The sequence below is a fragment of the Gymnogyps californianus genome, chromosome 4, assembly GCF_018139145.2.
Source record: "Gymnogyps californianus isolate 813 chromosome 4, ASM1813914v2, whole genome shotgun sequence".
In the NCBI taxonomy this organism is placed as follows: Eukaryota; Metazoa; Chordata; class Aves; order Accipitriformes; family Cathartidae; genus Gymnogyps; species Gymnogyps californianus.
Window position 1 is genome coordinate 65,556,893 of NC_059474.1, and position 21,259 is coordinate 65,578,151.

General features: G+C 39.9%; 1 protein-coding gene across 1 annotated transcript in view; it reads left to right on the forward strand.

Moving 5' to 3' along the window:
* The window catches only part of PTPN13 (protein tyrosine phosphatase non-receptor type 13), a 129,893-nt gene extending 110,741 nt beyond the window's left edge, over nt 1-19,152 (forward strand). The window contains 16 exon segments of the mRNA XM_050895323.1: nt 393-551; nt 2,347-2,518; nt 2,625-2,835; nt 3,765-3,835; nt 5,524-5,585; nt 6,280-6,436; nt 6,774-6,950; nt 8,306-8,385; nt 10,224-10,279; nt 11,382-11,485; nt 12,637-12,785; nt 14,529-14,619; nt 15,344-15,681; nt 16,232-16,447; nt 17,584-17,646; nt 18,671-19,152. Coding sequence (XP_050751280.1) covers nt 393-551; nt 2,347-2,518; nt 2,625-2,835; nt 3,765-3,835; nt 5,524-5,585; nt 6,280-6,436; nt 6,774-6,950; nt 8,306-8,385; nt 10,224-10,279; nt 11,382-11,485; nt 12,637-12,785; nt 14,529-14,619; nt 15,344-15,681; nt 16,232-16,447; nt 17,584-17,646; nt 18,671-18,751 — 2,187 coding nt within the window. The 3' untranslated portion in view covers nt 18,752-19,152.
* Nucleotides 19,153-21,259: the final 2,107 nt, after the last annotated feature.

The following is a 21,259-nucleotide window of genomic DNA, read 5'->3' on the forward strand; positions in this document are numbered from 1 at the left end:
GAAAATATGTTCACCTACTTTCTTCAGTTGAATAATTCCTGATGTGTTGTCTTATTTGGAAAATACAGAGCCTTTTTTATATATGGCAGCTAGCTGAGGGTAAAATAAGGTGTCGGTTTTGGCGTGTGCCTTCACAATTTTGTTTAGATCATAGGCCTTTGGCCCAAGGTTAGCTCCATGCAAAACAGTAGTCTGTCTGAATTCATTAGAGGTGCTTACTTGAAGTAGCTAAGCTGAGCCTGCTGAGACATGTGTCTTGGTACTGTCCAGGCTTGTGTTCCACTTAAACCAATAGGTAAATCAGTTGTCTATTTCTAACTGTCTTAAATTCAGTAAAGTGTTCAAATTGCTTCTGTTTGTCTGTGTTGTAAAGTGCTATTTTCTTCCCCTAGGAAGCAGAGCTCCGAGTCACTATGACAAAGTCAGAAAAGGGTAGTCTGGGTTTTACAGTGACCAAAGGTAACGATAACGTTGGCTGCTACATTCATGACATTGTTCAGGATCCTGCCAAAAGTGATGGGAGATTACGACCTGGAGACCGACTGATAAAAGTGAGAGAATGAATGTTTTCAGATACAGGAATTGCATGAAATGGACAACTTTGAGTCAAAAAAAAAAAAAAGCGGACTCTGTTGTGGGGCAAAGTAAATGTGGTTAAGGAACAAAGGCATGTATCTTCTGAGATGCATAATTTGATAGCACTCAGACAAAAGAAATACAAGTATGAAAACATGTGAGGAGGTTGCTGAAGGGAGTTATGGTGTGTCCCACAGATAGGCATGTGTGCAACCACTATTCATGATGGCAAAAAATGGTTTAAAGAGAAAAGCATTCACTGATTAAATAAGATGGTTGCTCAAATATGTGGAGGAGTTGTTGGTCAAATACATCTATGGCTAGCATATTGTTAGGAAATAAATTTTAAGAGATTTGCTGTAGATGAGTTTACCAGGCACATATCATGTAGTACAGATGTTCCTCATAGAATCATAAAATAGTTTGGGTTGGAAGGGACCTTTAAAGGTCACCTAGTCCAGCCCCCCTGTAATGAGCAGGGACATCTTCAACTAGATCAGATCGCTCAGAGCCCCGTCCAACCTGACCTTGAATGTTTCCACGGATGGGGCATCTACCACCTCTCTGGGCAACCTGTTCCAGTGTTTCACCACCCTCATCATAAAAAATTTCTTCTTTATATGTAGTCTAAATCTACCCTCTTTTAGTTTAAAACCATTACCCCTTGTCCTATTGCAACAGGCCTTACTAAAAAGTCTGTCCCCATCCTTCTTATAAGCTCCCTTTAAGTACTGGAAGGCTGCAATAAGGTCTCCCTGGAGCCCTGTCTTTTTGCAGGCTAAACAATCCCAACTCTTTCAGCCTTTCCTCACAGGAGAGGTGTCCCATCCCTCCGATCATTTGTGGCCCTCCTCTGGACCCGCTCCAACAGGTGCGTGTCTGTCTTGTGCTGAGAACTCCAGAGCTGGATGCAGTACTCCAGGTGGGGTCTCACCAGAGCGGAGGAGAGGGGGCAGAATCACCTCCCTCGACCTGCTGGCCATGCTTCTTTTGAGGCAGCCCAGGATACGGTTGGCTTTCTGGGCTGCGAGCACACATTGTCAGCTCATGTCCAGCTTTTCATCCACCAGTACCCTCAAGTCCTTCTCAGCAGGGCTGCTCTCAATCCCTTCATCCCCCAGCCTGTATTGATACTGGGGGTTGCTCCGACCCAGGTGCAGGACCTTGCACTTGGCCTTGCTGAACCTCATGAGGTTCACATGGGCCCACTTCTTGAGCTTGTCCAGGTCCCTCTGAATGGCATCCCATCCCTTACAGTATTAGTTTCTGATCAATTGAAAACTTGCGTTTAGGCTTACAGGGGCTGTGAGCAATAGTGACAAAGTGCATAACACAGAGCACGTGCATGAGTCAGTGCTAGATCAGGACACTGAAGCACTGCTGAATACTATTAAACCTTGATAAAGTTAGGGAAATACAAGTCAAATTGGATTGGGTTGTGAGTCAAGAATTTCAGATGTTGGCCTATGCAGTTATAGCATTCCAATTTTTTAAATAGGAACAGTAAAATAATATACCTCTTCAGATTGTTTAATATTTTGACATTTGGACTGTAAACTTGTTTCTTCACTTGCAAAAGTTCAGTTACATTTGTGTTCTGTCTCCTTGAGTAAGTGTGATAAACTGCAACTGTTGTCGATAAAGCGTCTATTGTTTTGTCCTTTAATGTCAAATGTCAACAATAGGAACAGTAATAAATGTTTCTGCAGTAATGCTAACTGTTTTGCTTGGAACCTAACAAGGAGATCTCTGTTGCTTTTATTTTCACAGGTTAATGACATTGATGTCACTAACATGAGTCATACCGATGCAGTAAACTTTCTCCGTGCTGCCCCAAAGACTGTCAGATTAGTGCTAGGGCGTGTTTTGGAGTTACCTAAGATGCCAGTGTTGCCTCATTTACTGCCTGATATTACACTAATGTGCCATAAGGAGGAGCTAGGTAACACAGAATTATACTACTTTTTGCTCTAAAGCAAAATTTTTCCCTTCAGTTACAAAGAAAGAACTTGATTTCTTTTTTCCCCCCCTCCCTTTTTCCTGCAAAGGTTTGTTGCTATCAGGAGGTCATGACAGCCTTTACCAAGTTGTGTATATTAGTGACATTCTCCCCAAATCGGTTGCTGCCAGAGAGGAGAGTCTCCATGCACTAGATATTATCCATTACATTAATGGAGTAAGCACACAGGGAATGACTCTGAAAGAAGCCAAAAGAATGCTGGAAACATACCTTCCGAAGGTGGTGCTCAAAGTGACCAGGTATGTTTTGGAAGCAAATGCTTCCCTGTACTTTTTGTTTTTTCTTGCATGATTGTATGAGTATATGGGTAAAACATGTTCCTGGTATGACAGCTAATTCACCAGAGTGGTACTAGGTGGCATGTTATTGAGGACTGATGCCACAAAAAGGGTCTGTATATTCACAGTTCTTGTGCTTCAGTGGAGCAGAAGGATACTTAAGTACTTGCTGTGCTTTGTGTTTCTTGGGAAGACAAGGCTGTGTCCAGCTATGAAGCGCAAGTGTTCAAAATGTCATTTTCAAAGTACAACACAGGTTATTGAAATACAATTACTCCTTTTACTTAAAACTGCTACTGAGGGTTCTATAATCATAAAAAGGAGATAAAATGTTTCGTGCTTAAATAGTTGTACTGTCACATGGATGTCCCAGCACACTGGTGAATGTCAAAACCCTATGGCATAGATCCTAGTGCGCCACTGTATTTTCACTGATCCCTGCTGCTTCTTTTATGGCAGTACAACAGTCTAAAAAACTCTCCAGATTACTCTGTTTTAATATTTACCTGGGACTGAAACATTTACTTCATTTTTGAAGTCTTCCAGCCATGCCTGCCGTTCTTTGCTTCCTCTCTCCCTTTCTCCTTTCCACTCTGTTTTATCCCAGAAGGGGAAGGAGTTGCAAAGTCCTAAGGCTGCAAGGTCGAATCTTTTTGTCAGAATCTAGAAGGAAGGTCCAGCTCTAATGAACTCTTTGGTGCTCCCTGAAGTAGGAACTAACCTACCAGTGCTTAATCTCTACTATTGAATATTTCAAGTATTCCAAAACTGTTGTAATAGAAAGCATGATTAGCAGTTTTACTGATAGTACATATTTACATCAATATCTGATTATTACCATGATTTATTTATTTTTTAATAAAAATTTCTGTAAACGTTTCTTTTCATAGAGATGGTCATGCAGTGCTTCCAAAATCCAAAAGCCCCGATAGCTCAAATCCATGGCCAGTGAAAGCTAATGGTAAGATTTTCTTGCTTACTCATTGCAAGTGAAATGCACGTGTTTATAAAAATGAAGGAACTGGTATGGGCCTTAAGATACCATCCTAGTCCAGTGGCTGCACTAGAACTCCACTTACTGAGATCACCTCCAGCAGGTGTTTGCTTGATCTTTCTTTTAAAAGCTCCACGAAAAGAGATTCAACAATAGTCTCTTTATGATTCCATTTCTCTTGTAGTTTAAAAATTCTCCCTATTATCAAGCCTAAGTCTTTCAAGGAGTTAAAAAAAATCAATCAATTTATTATCATCACCATAATTGTTAGTAATAATGTTGTTGTTTCCTCTGACCAGGCATAAAAATACCAATTTGTTACATTTGAAAGGGCTTCAGGTCTCCGGTTGGTCTTCTCTTTTTCAAGACCAAAGGAGCCCAAATTGATTTTATTGCTCCTCTCCAGTTTGTTTACATCTCGCTGTTTTCCTCTTCAAGTGTGGTACTTCTGGTCACACACAGCATTGGGTGAGGCTCACCAGTGCCAAGCAGACAGGAAGAATTATTTCCAAGGTTGTGTAGACAGCATTCCTGTTAATACATCCCGAGTGAGATTAACTTCCTTTTGCTAAATAGTTTCTTGTTCACTCACTCAGACTCAGGGTCCTTTACCACCTACATTTGCTTCTGTGCAGAGCAACTGCTTATGCGGTTACTTACCGTCTTAAGCATTTGCTGTTTCTTTGAAATGTGGCACTTTGCATTTGTTTTGATTCATCATAGTCTTGTTTTTCACGCTTGGTTTTCATGCTTCCTTTAATGTTATCTAGATATTCAACTTCCAAAGTTATCTAGATAACTTTGAGTATTGATCTTGCCTTACGAAATTATTGCAACTCTTACAGTTTAGTGTAGCTCCCATATTTTCCAAGTATGCTACAAATTTTGTTTCAAAAAACTTAGTCAAGATATTCATTAGGAACAAGCCCTGTAAACAAATCTTGGAAGACCCCACTTAAAATTCCCTTCCTGTAGATAACTTGTCATGCATGAGTTCATGACAAGATATAAGGTTACCCTTAGCCTTCAGTTATTTCATCTACAAGTTTCTTCGTTTGTAAGAGCGTAATTTATACGAAAATCCAGAACTTCACTAGTAGCTAGGTATATAGCATCTACTAGTTCCACTTTGTCTCATCTATTATACTAGTAATGGGATGTCTAGGATAGGCGGTGGTCTCTGATATCATAGTATCACTCTTTTCTTTACCAAGAAGGGAAAGGTACCTTTGAACAAGGACCCAGATGTTAGATGATGATTAAAAACCAAAAAAAGTTAGTGACAGGTGATTGTGGGGTTGTATTTTGTACATTTTGAGGGAAAGGGAATCATGCCCTGTTTCCCAAAGGTGCATGTTTCCACGGTATGTTATTAAGCTATTTATCAACATTTCTCTTTGCTTAGAGTTGGTTACTTGTATTAGCATTCATGCTTTTTGATCCCATTGAACGTAACATTCAAAAAGCCATTATAAAGTATATCCCATCAGACGTAAGTTTGGCAATGCCCAGTAACCAGGCAGGCAGAAATGTTATTAATTTCATAACATAACGTTGAATACCTTGTTTCTTTTATAAAAATAATTGATGGGGGCTAATTTAATTTCTCTGAAAAGGTTGCTGTGAAGTTGTTGTTTTTTCCCATTTTTGTTTAGGCTGTTCCTGTGGTGATCCCTGTGATAAAACAGAAAAGGCAACTGATGCTTATGGGCACAAGGTAAATATTCCTCTATTGTGCCTATTATCATTAACCAGAGAAAATGATCTACTTTACACACGTTTTTTAAATAAGTAAATAAATTAATCAGTCCATTAATGAAAGTATGCAAATGCACTATTGTCAGTTGATGTGAATAAGCAGTGATCATAATAAATATGCAAGTTTTTTTGATTGATCTTCTTTCTTTGGTAGTGCTTTATCAAAAGACAAATGGTCTTATGAGAAGGATGCAAGGCTATGATCCAGAAAACTCCATTCTGTTCACAGTTTCTGCAAGTGCTTGCATGTTACATTTACTAGACAGTTTTTGTTCTTTTTTCCCCCCTTTGTTTTTTCTGAGAAATGGTGTGTTGTGGGACCAAAAGTTTTGAAGCCTGCGTATGTTTTATAGAGGTTACAATAATCTTAAATACTACTATGTGTTCTCTTGTAGTAGTTGTTTCTTCATCACCATGTGTTTTTTTTTCTTAGTTGCTTTAAATTTTTTTTATTTGCTCTTTTCATGTGAAACTTCTAACACACCTAAAAGCTGCCCACCCATCACCCAGCTATCTCAGATGAGGATATGATATGAATAGGGGGTTTTATTTGTTGCTAAGTAGAGTGGTGAACTTTTTAAGGGTTGCTTGCTGCTTCAACAAACTGCCAGACTCTTTTAAGAGTTAAATTGTACTGTTCTTTGCTTTCTTAGATAAATGGCAATGGCATCCTAGGACCTTCTCAGGCAAATACAGAAAACAATATCCATCACACAAAAGGACTAATGAATCTCTCAGGATCTGGAGATGCACCTTCCCTTGGCTTTACCAATCAGATGTCAGATTTTTGTAAACACAGCGACAAATCAGGTAAGAGGAGGTGAGATGGGGGACAGCATTATTCAGTCTTTAGTGTACAAGAGAATCAAGACATTGTTGAATAGGCTGAAATAAGTCAGAAGTTAGGCGGCATTCAATTTTAGAAGATCATCTCCAAGCCGTGTGCTCTGCTTTAGAAGAATTAGTTGGTGTTGGAAGTAGATGTATGGAAATTGGATTCTGTGCTAGAGAGAAATGAAGGAAAGCCATCATAACAGCTAGAAATAATGCCGTGGTGTCTGCCCCTTTAATTTCCGCGCTCCTCCCCACCCCCCCACCCAACATCCTATATTGGGAAAACTTGTCACTTTATACTATTTCTCTTTAGAAACAGAGGTTCCAGATGATGAGTATTATGATGAGGATGATCACAATGAAGTTGTCCAGTATCTGTTGGATGTTGTAGATGAGGAAGCCCAGAACCTCTTAAATCGTAATAATGCAACTTCAGAGGCTCAGAGTCTGCTACTTCTCAAGAAGGCTGCATCAGAAGATCACTTGCCAGGTAACATGAGCCATTAAAAAAGCATATCATTAACAGCAAAATACTTCTTGAAACAAGGTGCCAAGTAAGCAATTGATTTTGCAAGAGGGAGAGTTGACATTGAATTGATGTGTGAACTGAAAGTTTCCCTAGTAGAACACAGACAAATGGTTGCTGATTCCAGTGAACTTCAGATGCAATTTAAGTCAAGTTCTGGTTTGATAAATCTGGATTTTGCTTTAAGTAATCTGGGAAAATGAATCCCATTCTGGAATTGTCTCTTGACTGGAATTCATGTTGTTTAGGTACCTGGTTGTGCAGCTACAGTCATGTTGAAATGCTGAAGCGTTTCAGCGTTTCATTGATTGCAGATTGCACAACTTGGAAATGTGTTGAGATCTCCCAAAACCAAACAATTTGCCAACCTGCTTTGTCTCTTTTAGAAAAACTGTTTTTTTTCAGTACCTGCTTCTGTCTGTACACCTTTCTTTTCCTTCATTCCATCTCCTCAGCTCCAGTTGTTATTAACGGAAATTTAGCATGGAGTAGGATTTGTAGTTCCTTTGTGGTGTCACACTATGTATGTATGCTCCAAAAGTTCAAGCTGCTGCTTGCTTGCTGCTCCTATAGAGGTTCCTTCTAGAACTCAAGATACACCTTCCAAAATTCTGATTATTTCAGCTCTTTTGCTGCTCTTCAAGTTCATTGGGTTATTGTCATTGGTCATTACTTTAGAAATCGGGGAACACTGAGGTCCTGGCTGTGCCTGGACCTCAGCTGAGGAGTATCACTGGAGCTCCGCTACTTCCAGTTTCTCGTAGCTAGGATCTGGCCTTTGCAACTGAAGGTTAATTGAATCCATAAGATACGGCAGAAGGGAACTACTGTAGCAGACAGATACAAGTCAGATTTTATCTGGCACATCTTAATTAGGTCTTGTTAATACAAAGAGCAAGTAGAATCCTGGTTTAGACCTACTGCTGGTCTAAATGTAACTGAACTGCAGAAACACTATTGACACGGGAATCTCGTAACTTACTAGCACTAGCCTGTCCATCTGTTATGCTGTGGCACAGCATATTGGCTAACACATATTCTGTTAGCTATGCAAACAACCTCACATGTAATGACAGCTGTTCCAGTTAAAAAAGAAAGAGGCCTAAAGTCTGATTATCCTATACAGTAAAACCTCTTTTCCAACACACTGGTAGCAAAGGGACTTAAAAGATGTTTCGTGGTTATTCTGGCAGCTGTGTTCCCTGTGTAGTGCCAGACAGGTGTAACAGGATTCACATCTGTGAGAAGATGACTCCTTTGGCGTGTTGGGCATCTTTGGTGTGTTTATGCTGTATCTCCTGATTTTCCTGTTCCCGTAGAGATGAATGGAAAGCTGACAGAAGATAAGTCTGAAGACACAGACTGTGATGGGTCATCTTTACCTGAAGATATTTCAGAGGTGAGATGGCAAGAAGCTGGCAGACATTTGTCTGCTGATTTTGCTTTCTCAGATGCTCTTTCAATTTATTATTTTCCTTATTGGCATAGCACTTGTGGAAATAACTTTACATGTCTTTTAAATGAAAACATCTTTGTCAGTAATAGCTGTAAATGGTGTAGAAACATTTATTTTTTTTAAATAGTGTATGATTATTCTATCATAAATTAACTATATAAAAGAACAAAGTATAGAGTTATTTTACATTGTTTCCCATATAAAGCCCAACAGCTTTTTTTCAAAAAGGGTGATTGTCCTGGTTTTGGCTGGGATAGAGTTAATTTTCTTCTTAGTAGCTGGTACAGTGCTTTGTTTTGGATTTAGTGTGAGAATAATGTTGATAACACCCTGATGTTTTAGTTGTTGCTAAGTAGTGCTTATCCTAAGTCAAGGACTTTTCAGTTTCCCATGCTCTGCCAGCAAGCAGGTGTACAAGAAGCTGGGAGGGAGCATAGCTGGGGCAGCTGACCTGAACTAGCCAAAGGGATATTCCATACCATAGAACATCATGCCCAGTATATAAACTGGGGGGAGTTGGCCAGGAGGGGTGGATCGCTGCTGGGGCGTTGGTCAGCGGGTGGTGAGCAATTGCATTGTGCATCACTTGTCTTTTCTTGGGTTTCATTTCTCTTTTTTTTTTTTGTTATATTCCTTTTCATTACTATTATTATTATTATATTTTTATTATTATTGGTTAGTATTATATTTTATTTTACTTTAGTTATTAAACTGTTCTTACCTCAACCCACGAGTTTACTCTTTTTTCCCAACCCTCCTCCCCATCCCACTGGGAGCAGGGAGGGGTGAGTGGCTGCATGGTGCTTAGTTGCTGACTGGGGTCAAACCACGACAGCGATAATAAACTATCTTGTTAGTGTTGTTTCAGACATTTAATCTAAAAGATTTCCTTGATTCCTGCTCAAAGAAGGGAAGCAGTCACAATGAATGCTGTGTAGACTTAACTGTCCAAAATGTAAATTTGAGATTTCTTTTCCTCCTACTTTTTGCTAGGATACGTTCATTAACTTGGATAACTTCTGTATGTGGTTTACCCTACATTATTGCGTGTCGTGTTTTAGATCAGTCACTAGATGCCCAGGTTTTGTCTCCTATTTCAGATCAGCAGAACTCTGTCTCTCCAGCACATCCTGGCTGTTGCAGCTTTCTGTCTGGTTAGTAGAGCTGAGAGTCAAATCAGGAATCTGGCTCTGTGTCAGTGTGCTCTAGGACATCCACAAGTAAAATTCTCCGAGTATGGCAGTGGAAAATTGCAAGCTGGCCTAATAAGTATAAATGGATTTGTAGAGTTTTTCTTGAAAGGAGGATCAAAATGCCTCCTTCTCTGCTGAGTCTTCATTGTCTGTTGAGGAAGGCATACATAGGAGTACCTGTCGTTTAGAGGTAAAGCCCTGTTCTGTTCTGTATAGGAATGGTGGCTTGACAGTAGGCAGAAGTTTTCACTATCAAACTTACCTCATAAACGGTTTTTAAGTATTAGAAACAAAAAAGTCAACTGGAGAAAATGTAGATGGCTCTGCTGCAGCTGTGAGTCAGGAATGATTTTAACATAGCTTTTTGGCCTTGTTACAGTAGAGCCTCTTTCCAAGTGCTCAGTGTTCTTGTCCTCTGTTATTTTGGGTTAATGAGATGTCTAAAACAGGAAAGTCTTTCATTATGTGCTGCTTTGAACTTAGTACCCTTCAGAAATAGTCCATGTAATTGTTAATTGTTTAAAATTTACAGTGGGTGAGTGTTATAACTATGTCCTTTAATGTGTTTTGAAATATTTCTTCCACTAGCCAACACATGTAAATGGTTGTGAAGACTATTGTGAAGTAAAAGCTATGCCAGAAAGGTAAGATTTCTTTTCTAGTGTTGCTTGAAAGCAAGCCTGTGAAGTCTGAAACTCTGAAGAGAGATATGTTATAATGAGAGGGGGAAAAAAAAAAACCAAAACAACAAAAAAACCCCAACCCTCAAACCGAAACAAACCCAATAAAATATCTGTGCAATGTCTTGTCAAATTACTCTCTATTTTTGTTATTTAAAAGGTTATAATTTGCCTGAATACTAGTCAGCTTTATGTGGTTTACTATGCCCTAGTTTTATTTTTTCCTTTGACATGTGGTGTCCTGGTTTCAGCTGGGATAGAGTCAATTTTCTTCCTAGTAGCTGGTATAGGGTTGTGTGTGAAGAAAACATTCAAACAATGCTGTCTTCAGCTTGAGTCTTTACAGGCTTCATTAACGTTACTTCTTCTGGTTGTGGAGCACAGAAACTAAACGGTGTAATTCCACTGGTCCATCTGTTCCTGTTTGGGTGCTTGGGGCTTGGTTTTTTTACATGGAAAACTAAGGATATGCCTGGCCAAGTTACTAGCTGTCCCTTTGAGCTACCTTGAATTTTGGAAATTCCCAAGATCGTTTTTCTTTGTGAAGTAATTTTAGTCCTTAGTCTAAGTGAAGCTTCAGTTAAAGTGTATATACTTCTTTTTATGTTTTGATTAAGTTTCTGGGAAGTTTTGGGTTGAGACTTGGCACAAGCAGCAACATTATGACCTAAAATACTTAATACGTTTATCACCATCTTCAACAAAGCTAGAAAACTTGCAATTGAAAATAGATATTCTAGTGTATAGGTAGTGAATTATGTGAGTGGTACAAATCTGCTATTGGATGTTATTTGACTGCTTAGCCTTTGAAAAGTAATTGCAGTGATAGTTATTACTAGATTCATGTCTTCCTGGCTCTTTTTCCACTGTTACCTTTTTCAAATCCCCACTGGGGTCTTAAAAAAGGAAAAAAAAATTGTGGTTTTTTGAGATTACTGATACGGATCCAGTCCAGAAATACTTGTAGCTATGAATTACTTTCTGGCAATATTTTTTATATTAGATTGCAAACATGTTGGTTATTTCTAGGTGTTCTTTCTTACTTCCATACCTTGTCCTCTTATAGATCTCCTCCACAACCTCCCTTGAGCCAAGCAGATGAAGATGAAATCACGTGGGGAAGCGATGAACTGCCGATTGAATCAGTCAGCCAGGAACGTGTAAATAAAGGCAAGAACTTTAACAAATAATCAGTGGAAAACTGAGGATCACATTAAATAGACAAAATGTCAGAAGTGAATTGTAAAATGTCCTGGATATGTTTTAAGAGTATAATGACAGATACCACGGGAGATCTAACAGCTCAGCAACCCACTGGAAAGGATCTTTACAGCTTTGTGTAGCAAATGTGTGAGAGTTAATAGGAACAAGTATTGGCAATGTTGCGCCTGTAGTTGTAGTAGAGTTGAAACCAGCGGAGATGCTTTCTTCCATAGTATCTGTCTGACAAAAGCTGTAACAATATAGATGTTTGACTGTGATCAGATCGATATATCACGTGCTTCACATACCTCCATGCTCAAATTAGCCAATGTTTTTTCTTTATCTTGACTCTTATTCTTCTTCACTGCTGCTCAACATGGCAGAGTGGAACACTACTCAATTTGATGTGTTTGGCAGAATCTAGTCTTTACTTTTTGAGATAGCATTAGAAATGTCAGTTCCTGAAATTCATATACAGCAGCCTTCATTCATTAAAAGAAAAAAGGATAATCCTTGTAAACCTTTAGACTAAGTCAGTAGATTTAGGACACTTTTAATTGTGATACCAGAGAGACTCTTGGTTTATTAATTTTGTTGTGCTTCAGAGAAACACTGAAGGCCTGATAGAAAGCAAGCTTTCTTGGGGAAAAAAAGATGTATTTAACACACCTTACGATTACCACTTGAAAGACATGTTGAGTAAAAGTGCTAAAAACAAAGTCACAGGCTGTGATGTTTAAGTGGAGAGTTCTGAAATCATCCCTGTGTGCATTCATCAATTTTGCAGGTTATTGTGTGAAGAACTTACATTTAAAATGTATTTGAAGTTTGTTTCAGTGTATTTATTGGAAGTTCAGGAAAATACTCGCTTTCATTCCTGGATTTATCAAAGCTGATTTTGTGTCATACTGGTTTCGTGAGTTAATTTGGTTTTGCCTGTCAAACTGAGAGGACATCTGTGTATTCTCTCTGGTGTATGGAGGCATTCTAGAGAAAACAGGTAGTACAGTGGTGAACAGCAACAAGGAAGTCCAACATTGCACTACAGTTTATGTTTCCCTAGTTTTAGCTATTTATTTATTTATTTTTATTTATATCAATCAGTCTTGTTCTGCTAGATTTCCCTTTAGTGACAAATGAAGAGATCTCTGCACTCCCTGCTGTGAATGTGCTCCCTGGAGGCAAGTACTCAGGAGCCCAATTGAAGTCAGTGATCAGGATGTTGCGTGGATTGCTGGAACAGGGAGTCCCTTCTAAAGAGATTGAAGTAAGTAACTATTTGTCCTTTAAACTCCGTTTTTCTCGTATGAAACAGTTAGAAATAGAATGGCTGGTTCATCACTGCCTTAAATACCACAGCTCTTTAATTTGCAGCTCTAAAGGGATGAAAAGATGTCTTTTACCAAAGACTTCTCTCCCTTCCCCCCACTAGCTGCTAAGATTAGTTTGAACCGGGAATTCAACTCAAAAGTGTGTTTACATCATTCTTACTTCTGGTAAATTACAAAGGTAAATAAAGGCTGCGAAGTCTAGCTGCAGAATGTGAAAACAGCCTTTCCAAAGTCTTAAGTCAACCATGTTACTTGATCTCTTTTTTGGGAGAATGAGATAAAGTATTTACTGGATAATAGGGTTTTTTTATTTTGTTTCTGTGGTGGGTTGACCCTGGCTGGATGCCAGGTGCCCACCAAAGCCGCTCTATCACTCCCCCTCCTTAAATAGACAGGGGAGAGAAAATAAAATGAAAGGCTCATGGGTCGAGATAAGGACAGGGAGATCACTCACCAATTACCGTCACGGGCAAAACAGACTCGACTTGGGGAAAAATTAATTTATTACTAGTCAAATCAGAGCAGGATAATGAGAAATAAAACCAAATCTTAAAACACCTTCCCCCCACCCCTCCCTTCTTCCCGGGCTTAACTTTACTCCTTATTTTCTCTACCTCCCGGGCTTAACTTTACTCCTTATTTTCTCTACCTCCTCCCCCACCAAGCGGCGCAGGGGGATGGGAAAGGGGGGTTTGGGTCAGTTCATCACACGTTGTTTCTGTTGCTCCTTCCTCCTCAGGGGGAGAACTCCTCACACTCTTCCCCTGCTCCAGCGTGGGGTCCCTCCCACGGGAGACAGTCCTCCACAAACTTCTCCAACGTGAGTCCTTCCCATGGGCTACAGTTCTTCATGAACTGCTCCAGCATGGGTCCCATCCACAGGATGCAGTCCTTCAGGAACGGACTGCTCCAGTGTGGGTCCCCCGCGGGGTCACAAGTCCTGCCAGCAAACCTGCTCCAGCGTGGGCTCCTCTCTCCACGGGGCCACAGGTCCTGCCAGGAGCCTGCTCCAGCGTGGGCTTCCCATGGGGTCACAGCCTCCTTTGGGCATCCACCTGCTCTGGCGTGGGGTCCTCCAAGGGCTGCAGGTGGATATCTGCTCCACCGTGGACCTCCATGGGCTGCAGGGGGACAGCCTGCCTCACCATGGTCTTCCCCACGGGCTGCAGGGGAGTCTCTGCTCTGGCACCTGGAGCACCTCCTCCCCCTCCTTCTTCACTGACCTTGGTGTCTGCAGAGTTGTTCCTCTCACATGTTCTCACTCCTCTCTCTCACTGCAACTGCTACTCCTCTGAAACTTCTTTTCCCTTTCTTAAATATGTTATCCCAGAGGCGCTACCACTGTTGCTGATTGACTCGCCCTTGTCCAGCAGCGGGTCCGTCTTGGAACCCGCTGGCATTGACTTTATCGGACATGGGGGAAGCTTCTAGCAGCTTCTCACAGAAGCCCCCCCTGTAGCCCCCCCGCTACCAAAACCTTGCCATGCAAACCCAATACAGTTTCATTTTCTTAGCTATGTGAAATTAGATTCTTTCCTCTGACTGAATTATTTTGCGTATCTGCCTTAGGATTTTTTTTTTTTAATGATTCTGGTTGTTAAAGACTTGTTTACATAACTGCTCTTAACACTTGTTACCATTCACCACTTTCTAATGCATGTGTAATTGCTTCTTTACAGAATCTTCAGGAGTTAAAACCTTTGGATCAGTGTTTGATTGGACAAGCAAAGGAGAATAGGAAAAAGAACAGATATAAAAACATACTTCCTTGTAAGTCTTAACTAATCTGAAGTTCACTGTTGATATTTTGTCACCACCTGTATGGTCAGATGAATTGGATCAGAAGTGGAATGGTTTGATTCCTAATCCTAGTTCTGCTACTGAGTAGGGAAAAAAAAAATCTGCCACTCATTTTCTATACATTTAAAGCAAACATTTATGAAGCAGTTTAAGATCAGTGAACAATAGACTACTGTAGTAGGTAGGGATGGTTGTTCACAGATTCTTCAGTTGTTGGGCAGATCCTGTGTCTTAAATGAGATACACATATGGAGCCAGGCAAGATTTTTTCAGTTTTACCCATGTAAAATTAGAAAAACAGACATGTATACTGTTGTCAGTAAATTTCCTGCAACAAAATTCTGTTTGTTAGGTGGGAGATGTGTGGAGGAGAAGCGAGAACTGACAAAGGTTAGTTCTGACTGAGAAATATTCAACCTCAGTTTCAGAGGTGCTGCAGTTCAAATTGCGTATCCTACCTGTCTGCTGATTTAGATTGCTCCCCTAGCCATCTTTTTCTTTATTCAAAGAGAAGTACTGATTAGTATCCTAAAGCATGTATTGTAGTGATTTTATTTTTTTTTTAAATAAGATCTGGAAGCATCTGTGGAGATAAGTACTATATGAGTGTGTAAGGCTCAGCATCTCTATTGTGTGAAGGTCCAATTATGTGCAGGCATAACATTGAGGTATTTTTGTTGTGTGGGGATTGCAGATGATACCACTAGAGTACCTCTTGGGATTGAAGGTGGATACATCAATGCCAGCTTCATTCGCATGCCAGTGGGGAATGAAGAGTTCGTTTACATTGCATGTCAAGGACCTCTCCCTACTACTGTAGCAGATTTCTGGCAAATGGTTTGGGAGCAAAACTGTACTGTGATTGCCATGATGACTCAGGAGGTTGAAGGAGAAAAGATAAAATGCCAGCGTTACTGGCCAGATGTACTCAATAAAACCACCATGATAAATGATAGACTACGGCTTGCTCTTGTAAGACTCCAGCAGCTGAAGGGCTTTATCATTAGAGTGCTGGAGCTAGAAGAGATTCAGGTAAGTGAATCTAACTCTGCGTGCTGAGAATTTTTTTCTGAGTGTTGGCATTTTTATCCTCATACTTCTGGCTTGCCTGCTTTCAATTGCCATGTCTACATCAAGAGGTAACCGGGGCTTCTCCTCTTTGCCCAGTGATCATTACTGGGCAACTCTTCCTTGTTGCAGCTTGTGCTACTCTATGACCTTTATAGGAGAAGGTGGTTGGGCCAGGAGATCGTTAAGTTAATGAGACTCTAAAGTTTGGCTACCTAGGTGCCTTTGACCACAGAAACATATATAGGGATATAAAATTCACTAATAATACAGTCTGGCTGGTTCATTCCTCTGTATGACCAGCTTAGTCTGCACAGTGAACCTTATACTATTCAATTACTTGCTAGTTATTTTCAGTTTAGCTCGTTGTTTCTCTTGTTTTATTGAATTAACAGACCACCTTCATTGGGCAAATCCCTCTCTTCTGAGACTGTTTCCTTTGGGAACTTACCTTTTGTCTTTTTATTCTTCCCACGTGTTACATTTTGTTGCTATTGTTGTTTTTAAACCTCAGACAGGTGAAGTACGGCACATTTCCCATCTGAACTTCATCGCCTGGCCTGACCATGACACCCCTTCTCAACCAGATGACCTGCTTACTTTTATCTCCTACATGCGGCATGTCCACAAATCGGGACCTATCATAACTCACTGCAGTGCAGGCATTGGACGATCGGGGACCCTTATTTGTATAGACGTTGTTCTAGGGTTAATCAGCAGGGACCTTGATGTGAGTACACGGGAGGATGGGCTAAGCTGTGCTTTTGACTTGCAGGAAATGTGTTCCATTGGATCTATTCAATTTTTTAAAGAATATGCCATGCTTTTGAGAGTAGCATGCTGGCCATGTCTTAATGTAACGTAAATCAGGGTGTAAAACAGCAGTACCTGTGAAATGTTTATTTGTTGATGATCCCGGAGGACAAGAGCTCTAACATCCGCTGGTTCTTGGGTTAGCTCAGGGAATCTTGTTAAATGTCCTGTTTGTTGACACCTCAGCAATCCGACATTGTTAGGTGCTACTTGAGACGTTCTAGGGTATGTTGCAAGGACATCTCCTACCGTAGCAGACTTCTGGCATATGGCTTGGGAACAACAGTGTGTTGCCATGATGACTCGGGCAATTGAAGGAAAAGTTAAAACACCTACCTTGCCTGGCTGGATGTACTCAGTGGAACTATCATGTTAAATGGCATTAGGGCTGAGAGTTGTGGCACTAGGTCGGTCAGAGATCCATGAACTGTTGGAGGGCAGCTAGAAGCCAACCAGAGTATTTGTTTAGGCAACTGAATCAAAAACTCAGTGTACAAACATCTTAGCTGGAGATGAGGGTATGTAAATTAACTTTTCCAGCACAACCAGGGATATGCTTTCTAGGGTGATCCACAGGAGGGTGCTAGCTTCCTTATGTTTATGTCCTTCAGTGGCCTGGTGTACCAAATCTTTTTGTGAATTTGTAGAGAAGACAAGCTATGTCATGCTTAGCTCAGTGGGTTTCTAAGGACCCACTAAATGTCTAGAACTTTATAGACCTGGGGAAATAGAAAGTGTTTTGTTAGGTTGGACCAAGGGGCTCTATTTTCTGCACACTCAGCTCCTAGTAAGAGTAAGCAAGAGAGCCTGTGCACAGAGAAAGAAAACAAGAGGAGGAGGGTGTCTGATGTAGGAGGGCCACATCCATATTGCCTGGAGACAGCACATGCTGGTTACCTACCAGACATGCATAGGCTATAGTGAGTTGTTATTTGTTTCACTACTAAACGTTTAATGTACCTAGTTGGATTCCTTGGTTTGCTGCTGGGGATGTTTCCTTTATATGCATGTGTGTCTTTTATTGAATGTTTAACTTGCTGTTTGTTTTGGTAGTTTGACATCTCCGACCTGGTGCGCACGATGCGTCTGCAGAGACATGGGATGGTTCAGACAGAGGTGAGTCTGGCTTCCCCAGGTATATGCTAAAGGAAAGATGCTGGAATTCTAACTCTGATGTGCCGGGGAACTTTCTGTGATGCATACAACAATTGTCTTTGTGCCCTCTAATGCAACATTTGTGTCATGAAAATTAAATCAGATGCATACCAGTGAGTAGCAGTATGTATTTAACAGTTATAAATGCATGCAATTTTTAACATGCTGTGCTGTTTTGATCTGTGTTTTAAAAAAAAAAAAAAAAAAAAGTTGGGAGTTTTTGTCTTCAAAAGCATGTGTATAGAGGAAAACGGCTGCACTTTTTTGGCTAAAAATTGCATTATAAACTGAAGAGAAGGCCTAACTGTAGCTGCTGTGAATCACTGATACTACCAGAGATGTCTTGAAATCTCCTTTGGGGAGATATTCAACCAGAAGTTAAATGAATGTTTTAGCAATAATCTAGATCTAGAGCTAATTAACTTTACCTTAGAGGTGGACATCACAAGGTCTTGTTAATCTGTACTTTTTCTTTGAATGTGAAGGAATTGTCAAATCATAGTTAAAAAAAAAAAACAACACAACATCAAAAAAACCTAAAACCAAACCACAAAACTATTAGCCTCACCTCACACCACAAAACATGTATTAGCCCCCACACCTGTATCACTGAGATTAAGATACAAAGTTGCACTGTCGTCTGAGTTCTGTATTAGTTGGCATTGATGGAAGACCTTGAAATTCCCTTGCTGTCTTCATTTCTACTTATGTAAAGTGCTTACTCTGGTTGAGGTGATTTTGGTGTGAAAGGGGGATAAATGTCCCATATAAAAATATATTTTTAGTGGCAGGGGAGTGCCTGTATTTGTTTTAAGTTGAGGTTGCATATTTCTCCACTGTGGGTTTTTTGTTTTGTTGGGTTTTTTATTTAACTGTAGAAATAGTATTGAAGTCAAGTGCTGTGCACATGTGAAGTGCAGGTGAGTGAATTGCTTAGGCGGTGCAAGCATTTTTCACATGTTCTGTGATATCCTTTCCATTGCAGGATCAGTACATTTTCTGCTATCAAGTTGTCCTTTATGTCCTGAATCATCTCCAACATGAAGAACAGCAGAGAGGCAAATAAAATACTGAAGCAGAAGTGCTTTTAAAATAAGGAAGCAAGGAGGTCTAGAGGGTCTCAAATGTTTTCTTTGTTCTGCCAATAGTTTTCGAGTCCCTTTCTTCAGTTGCTGTCAAATGTCTTTTCTATAAAGTCTCTCCATCGTTCCAAATAAGGTATATAGTTATAAGAAAAAGGGATAGCTCATACAATACCACTGATGTCTTCAGCCCCATGGACATATATGTGAGATTTTTGTATAACAGTAAATAATATTTAATAAAGCTGCATTTTTTGCAGCTTCCTTAATATGTGATAAGATACTGAAATAAAAATATTTTAATTTAAAAAAAAAAAAAGTAAAGAAGAAAAAAGTAATCTGACAATACTTCCTGCAGTTCTGCAACTGTTTTGGGGTATTTGTTTCTTATGGGGTGGGGGAGTGGGAGGGATGAAGCAGTATTTTTATCCTGGCAAACTTTATTACAAAGACATTTTACTAGTCTCTTTTAAAAGCTCGTTTATGGCACAGAATTTTTGCCCTTTTAGTACAGTTACAGCTATTTTATAGAGGGTATCTTGAAATCAGCATTTAAGCTTTTAAGAGATGCCTGTTAGCATAAGGATAGTAGTGAATGTTTACTGTAAGTATCACAGTTAATAATGTTTACTTCATAGAGTTTCATGTATATATTTATATACTTTTACCAAAAAAGCTGAATTATCAGGTGTCTAACCTTATAACTGATTAGGCATCTCCACTCTGTAAATAAAAAATACACCTAAAGTACACTGATCAGTGGGTCTGGGTATTTTTGTGTCCTTGTGACTGGTTTTTCTTGGCTTTACATGGCATCCTTCATTGTGGTTGCTGCACTTAAGAAATTTGCAACAAAAGGGCTGTGCACATTTTAAATTTTCAGTGTCCTTCTGTTCTTCAGTGTCCGTTTTTGAAAAAACCTGCAGAACTATGGGTTCCTTTCTGAAGAGTTTCCATACTATGGTGAAAGGAAGAGGATATTTGCCTTCCCTCCTTCTTTTTCAGCATAGCTGGGCATTGAGACCCGTATCACATTTTTTTGGGTGGGTTTGCACTTGGATGCTATGGCAGTGATCTGACAACAATGTAATCTACTCTGCTTAAAGCAACCAGATTTGAGGTGGGAGGCAGGATATCAGGTTGTAACTAACTTGCTATTTTAGTGATACTGTAAATAGTCAAAACTTTTCTGAAAGGAAGTCTTCATTTTATGCTGTATGGGAACCTTCAATGACGAATAACTGCCATCAGCCAGTGCAGGGGACTGTTCGAGGGTTTGAGCAGTATTCCTGTCCCAGCAGTCCTTACCAGAACTGAAGCTTGTGACTTGTGCTGTCAGGAAAGGTATAAGAGGACTAATTTGAGAGCATTCTGCATTGCAATGGCGGAAATAAGTTCAGAGACCTGTGATTATCCAAGGTTTTCACTCTTCAAAATAGCAGCCCACAGTGTTCTGGTGTCCCAAAACTGAAACAGTCACTGTCTTGCTTGTTTAATGGTATTCTAGCTAGCAGTAGCATGACTTAAAAAAGGAAAAGAGCCTTTTTCACTTGTCACAATAATACTGTGATTTTTATTCCCTCCAGCATACCAGCATAGTTGAAAAATTATGCCTTTTTCAGAGCAGTGTAGTTTGAGGAAGGAAGATTAATTCTGTGTAGATAGAAGCAGAGGCAAATTGACTAGCCGTGTTGATAGTACACCTATATGAAGGAGCTTTAAAGTGAAGACAGATGATTTTCAGGACTACAGTTGTCAACAGGCAAAGTAAGTAAACGCAGCTAGTTGATACACTGCTGCTACTGTTTTAACATAAATAGTGACTTCTGAGGATTTGGGTATGTCTGGTTTTTAGAAACAAAAAAATGGTTGTAGTAACTAGACAGTATGGTTAAGGCAGTGTAATTCTTCCTTTAGATGTTTTCAGATACATGCCAAACAATGTAGAAACAGGAACTGATTTTTGTAGAGTGTGGTACATGAAGCCCACTTTGGTACGGTGCAAACGATTTGCATCAGATTGCAGCTTATGGGAAACATAAATCAGTACAAGATTCCAGGATTCGCTGCTTGTCCTCACAAATATGAAGATCTATGGTACGGTATGTTACTATGCCCAATTTCCTTTTAATGATGGGTGCATAGAAAAGCAGAGCATAATTAACTTCACCTAACCTCCCCATCCTCAGAAAAAGGAACCCCCACCCCAACAGTCTTTTCAGTTTCTCAGATGATTACCCTTGGAAGGTGAGCACATGATTAGTGAATAAATAGACCTGTCTATTCACCCTGCTAATGTTTAGGTATTGTATTGGACCCCAGCCCCAGAAGTGCATCTGGGAAACCCAGCTATCCCTACTCACTTATTAACTATTTTAACTCTTTTTAAGAAACTGGGGATCTTGTGGAGCAAAGCATCCTTGTCTGAACAAAAAAGGATAAATGTGGCCCTTCTACATCTGCCTTCAATCTGTTTGATCCAGCTCTTTCCA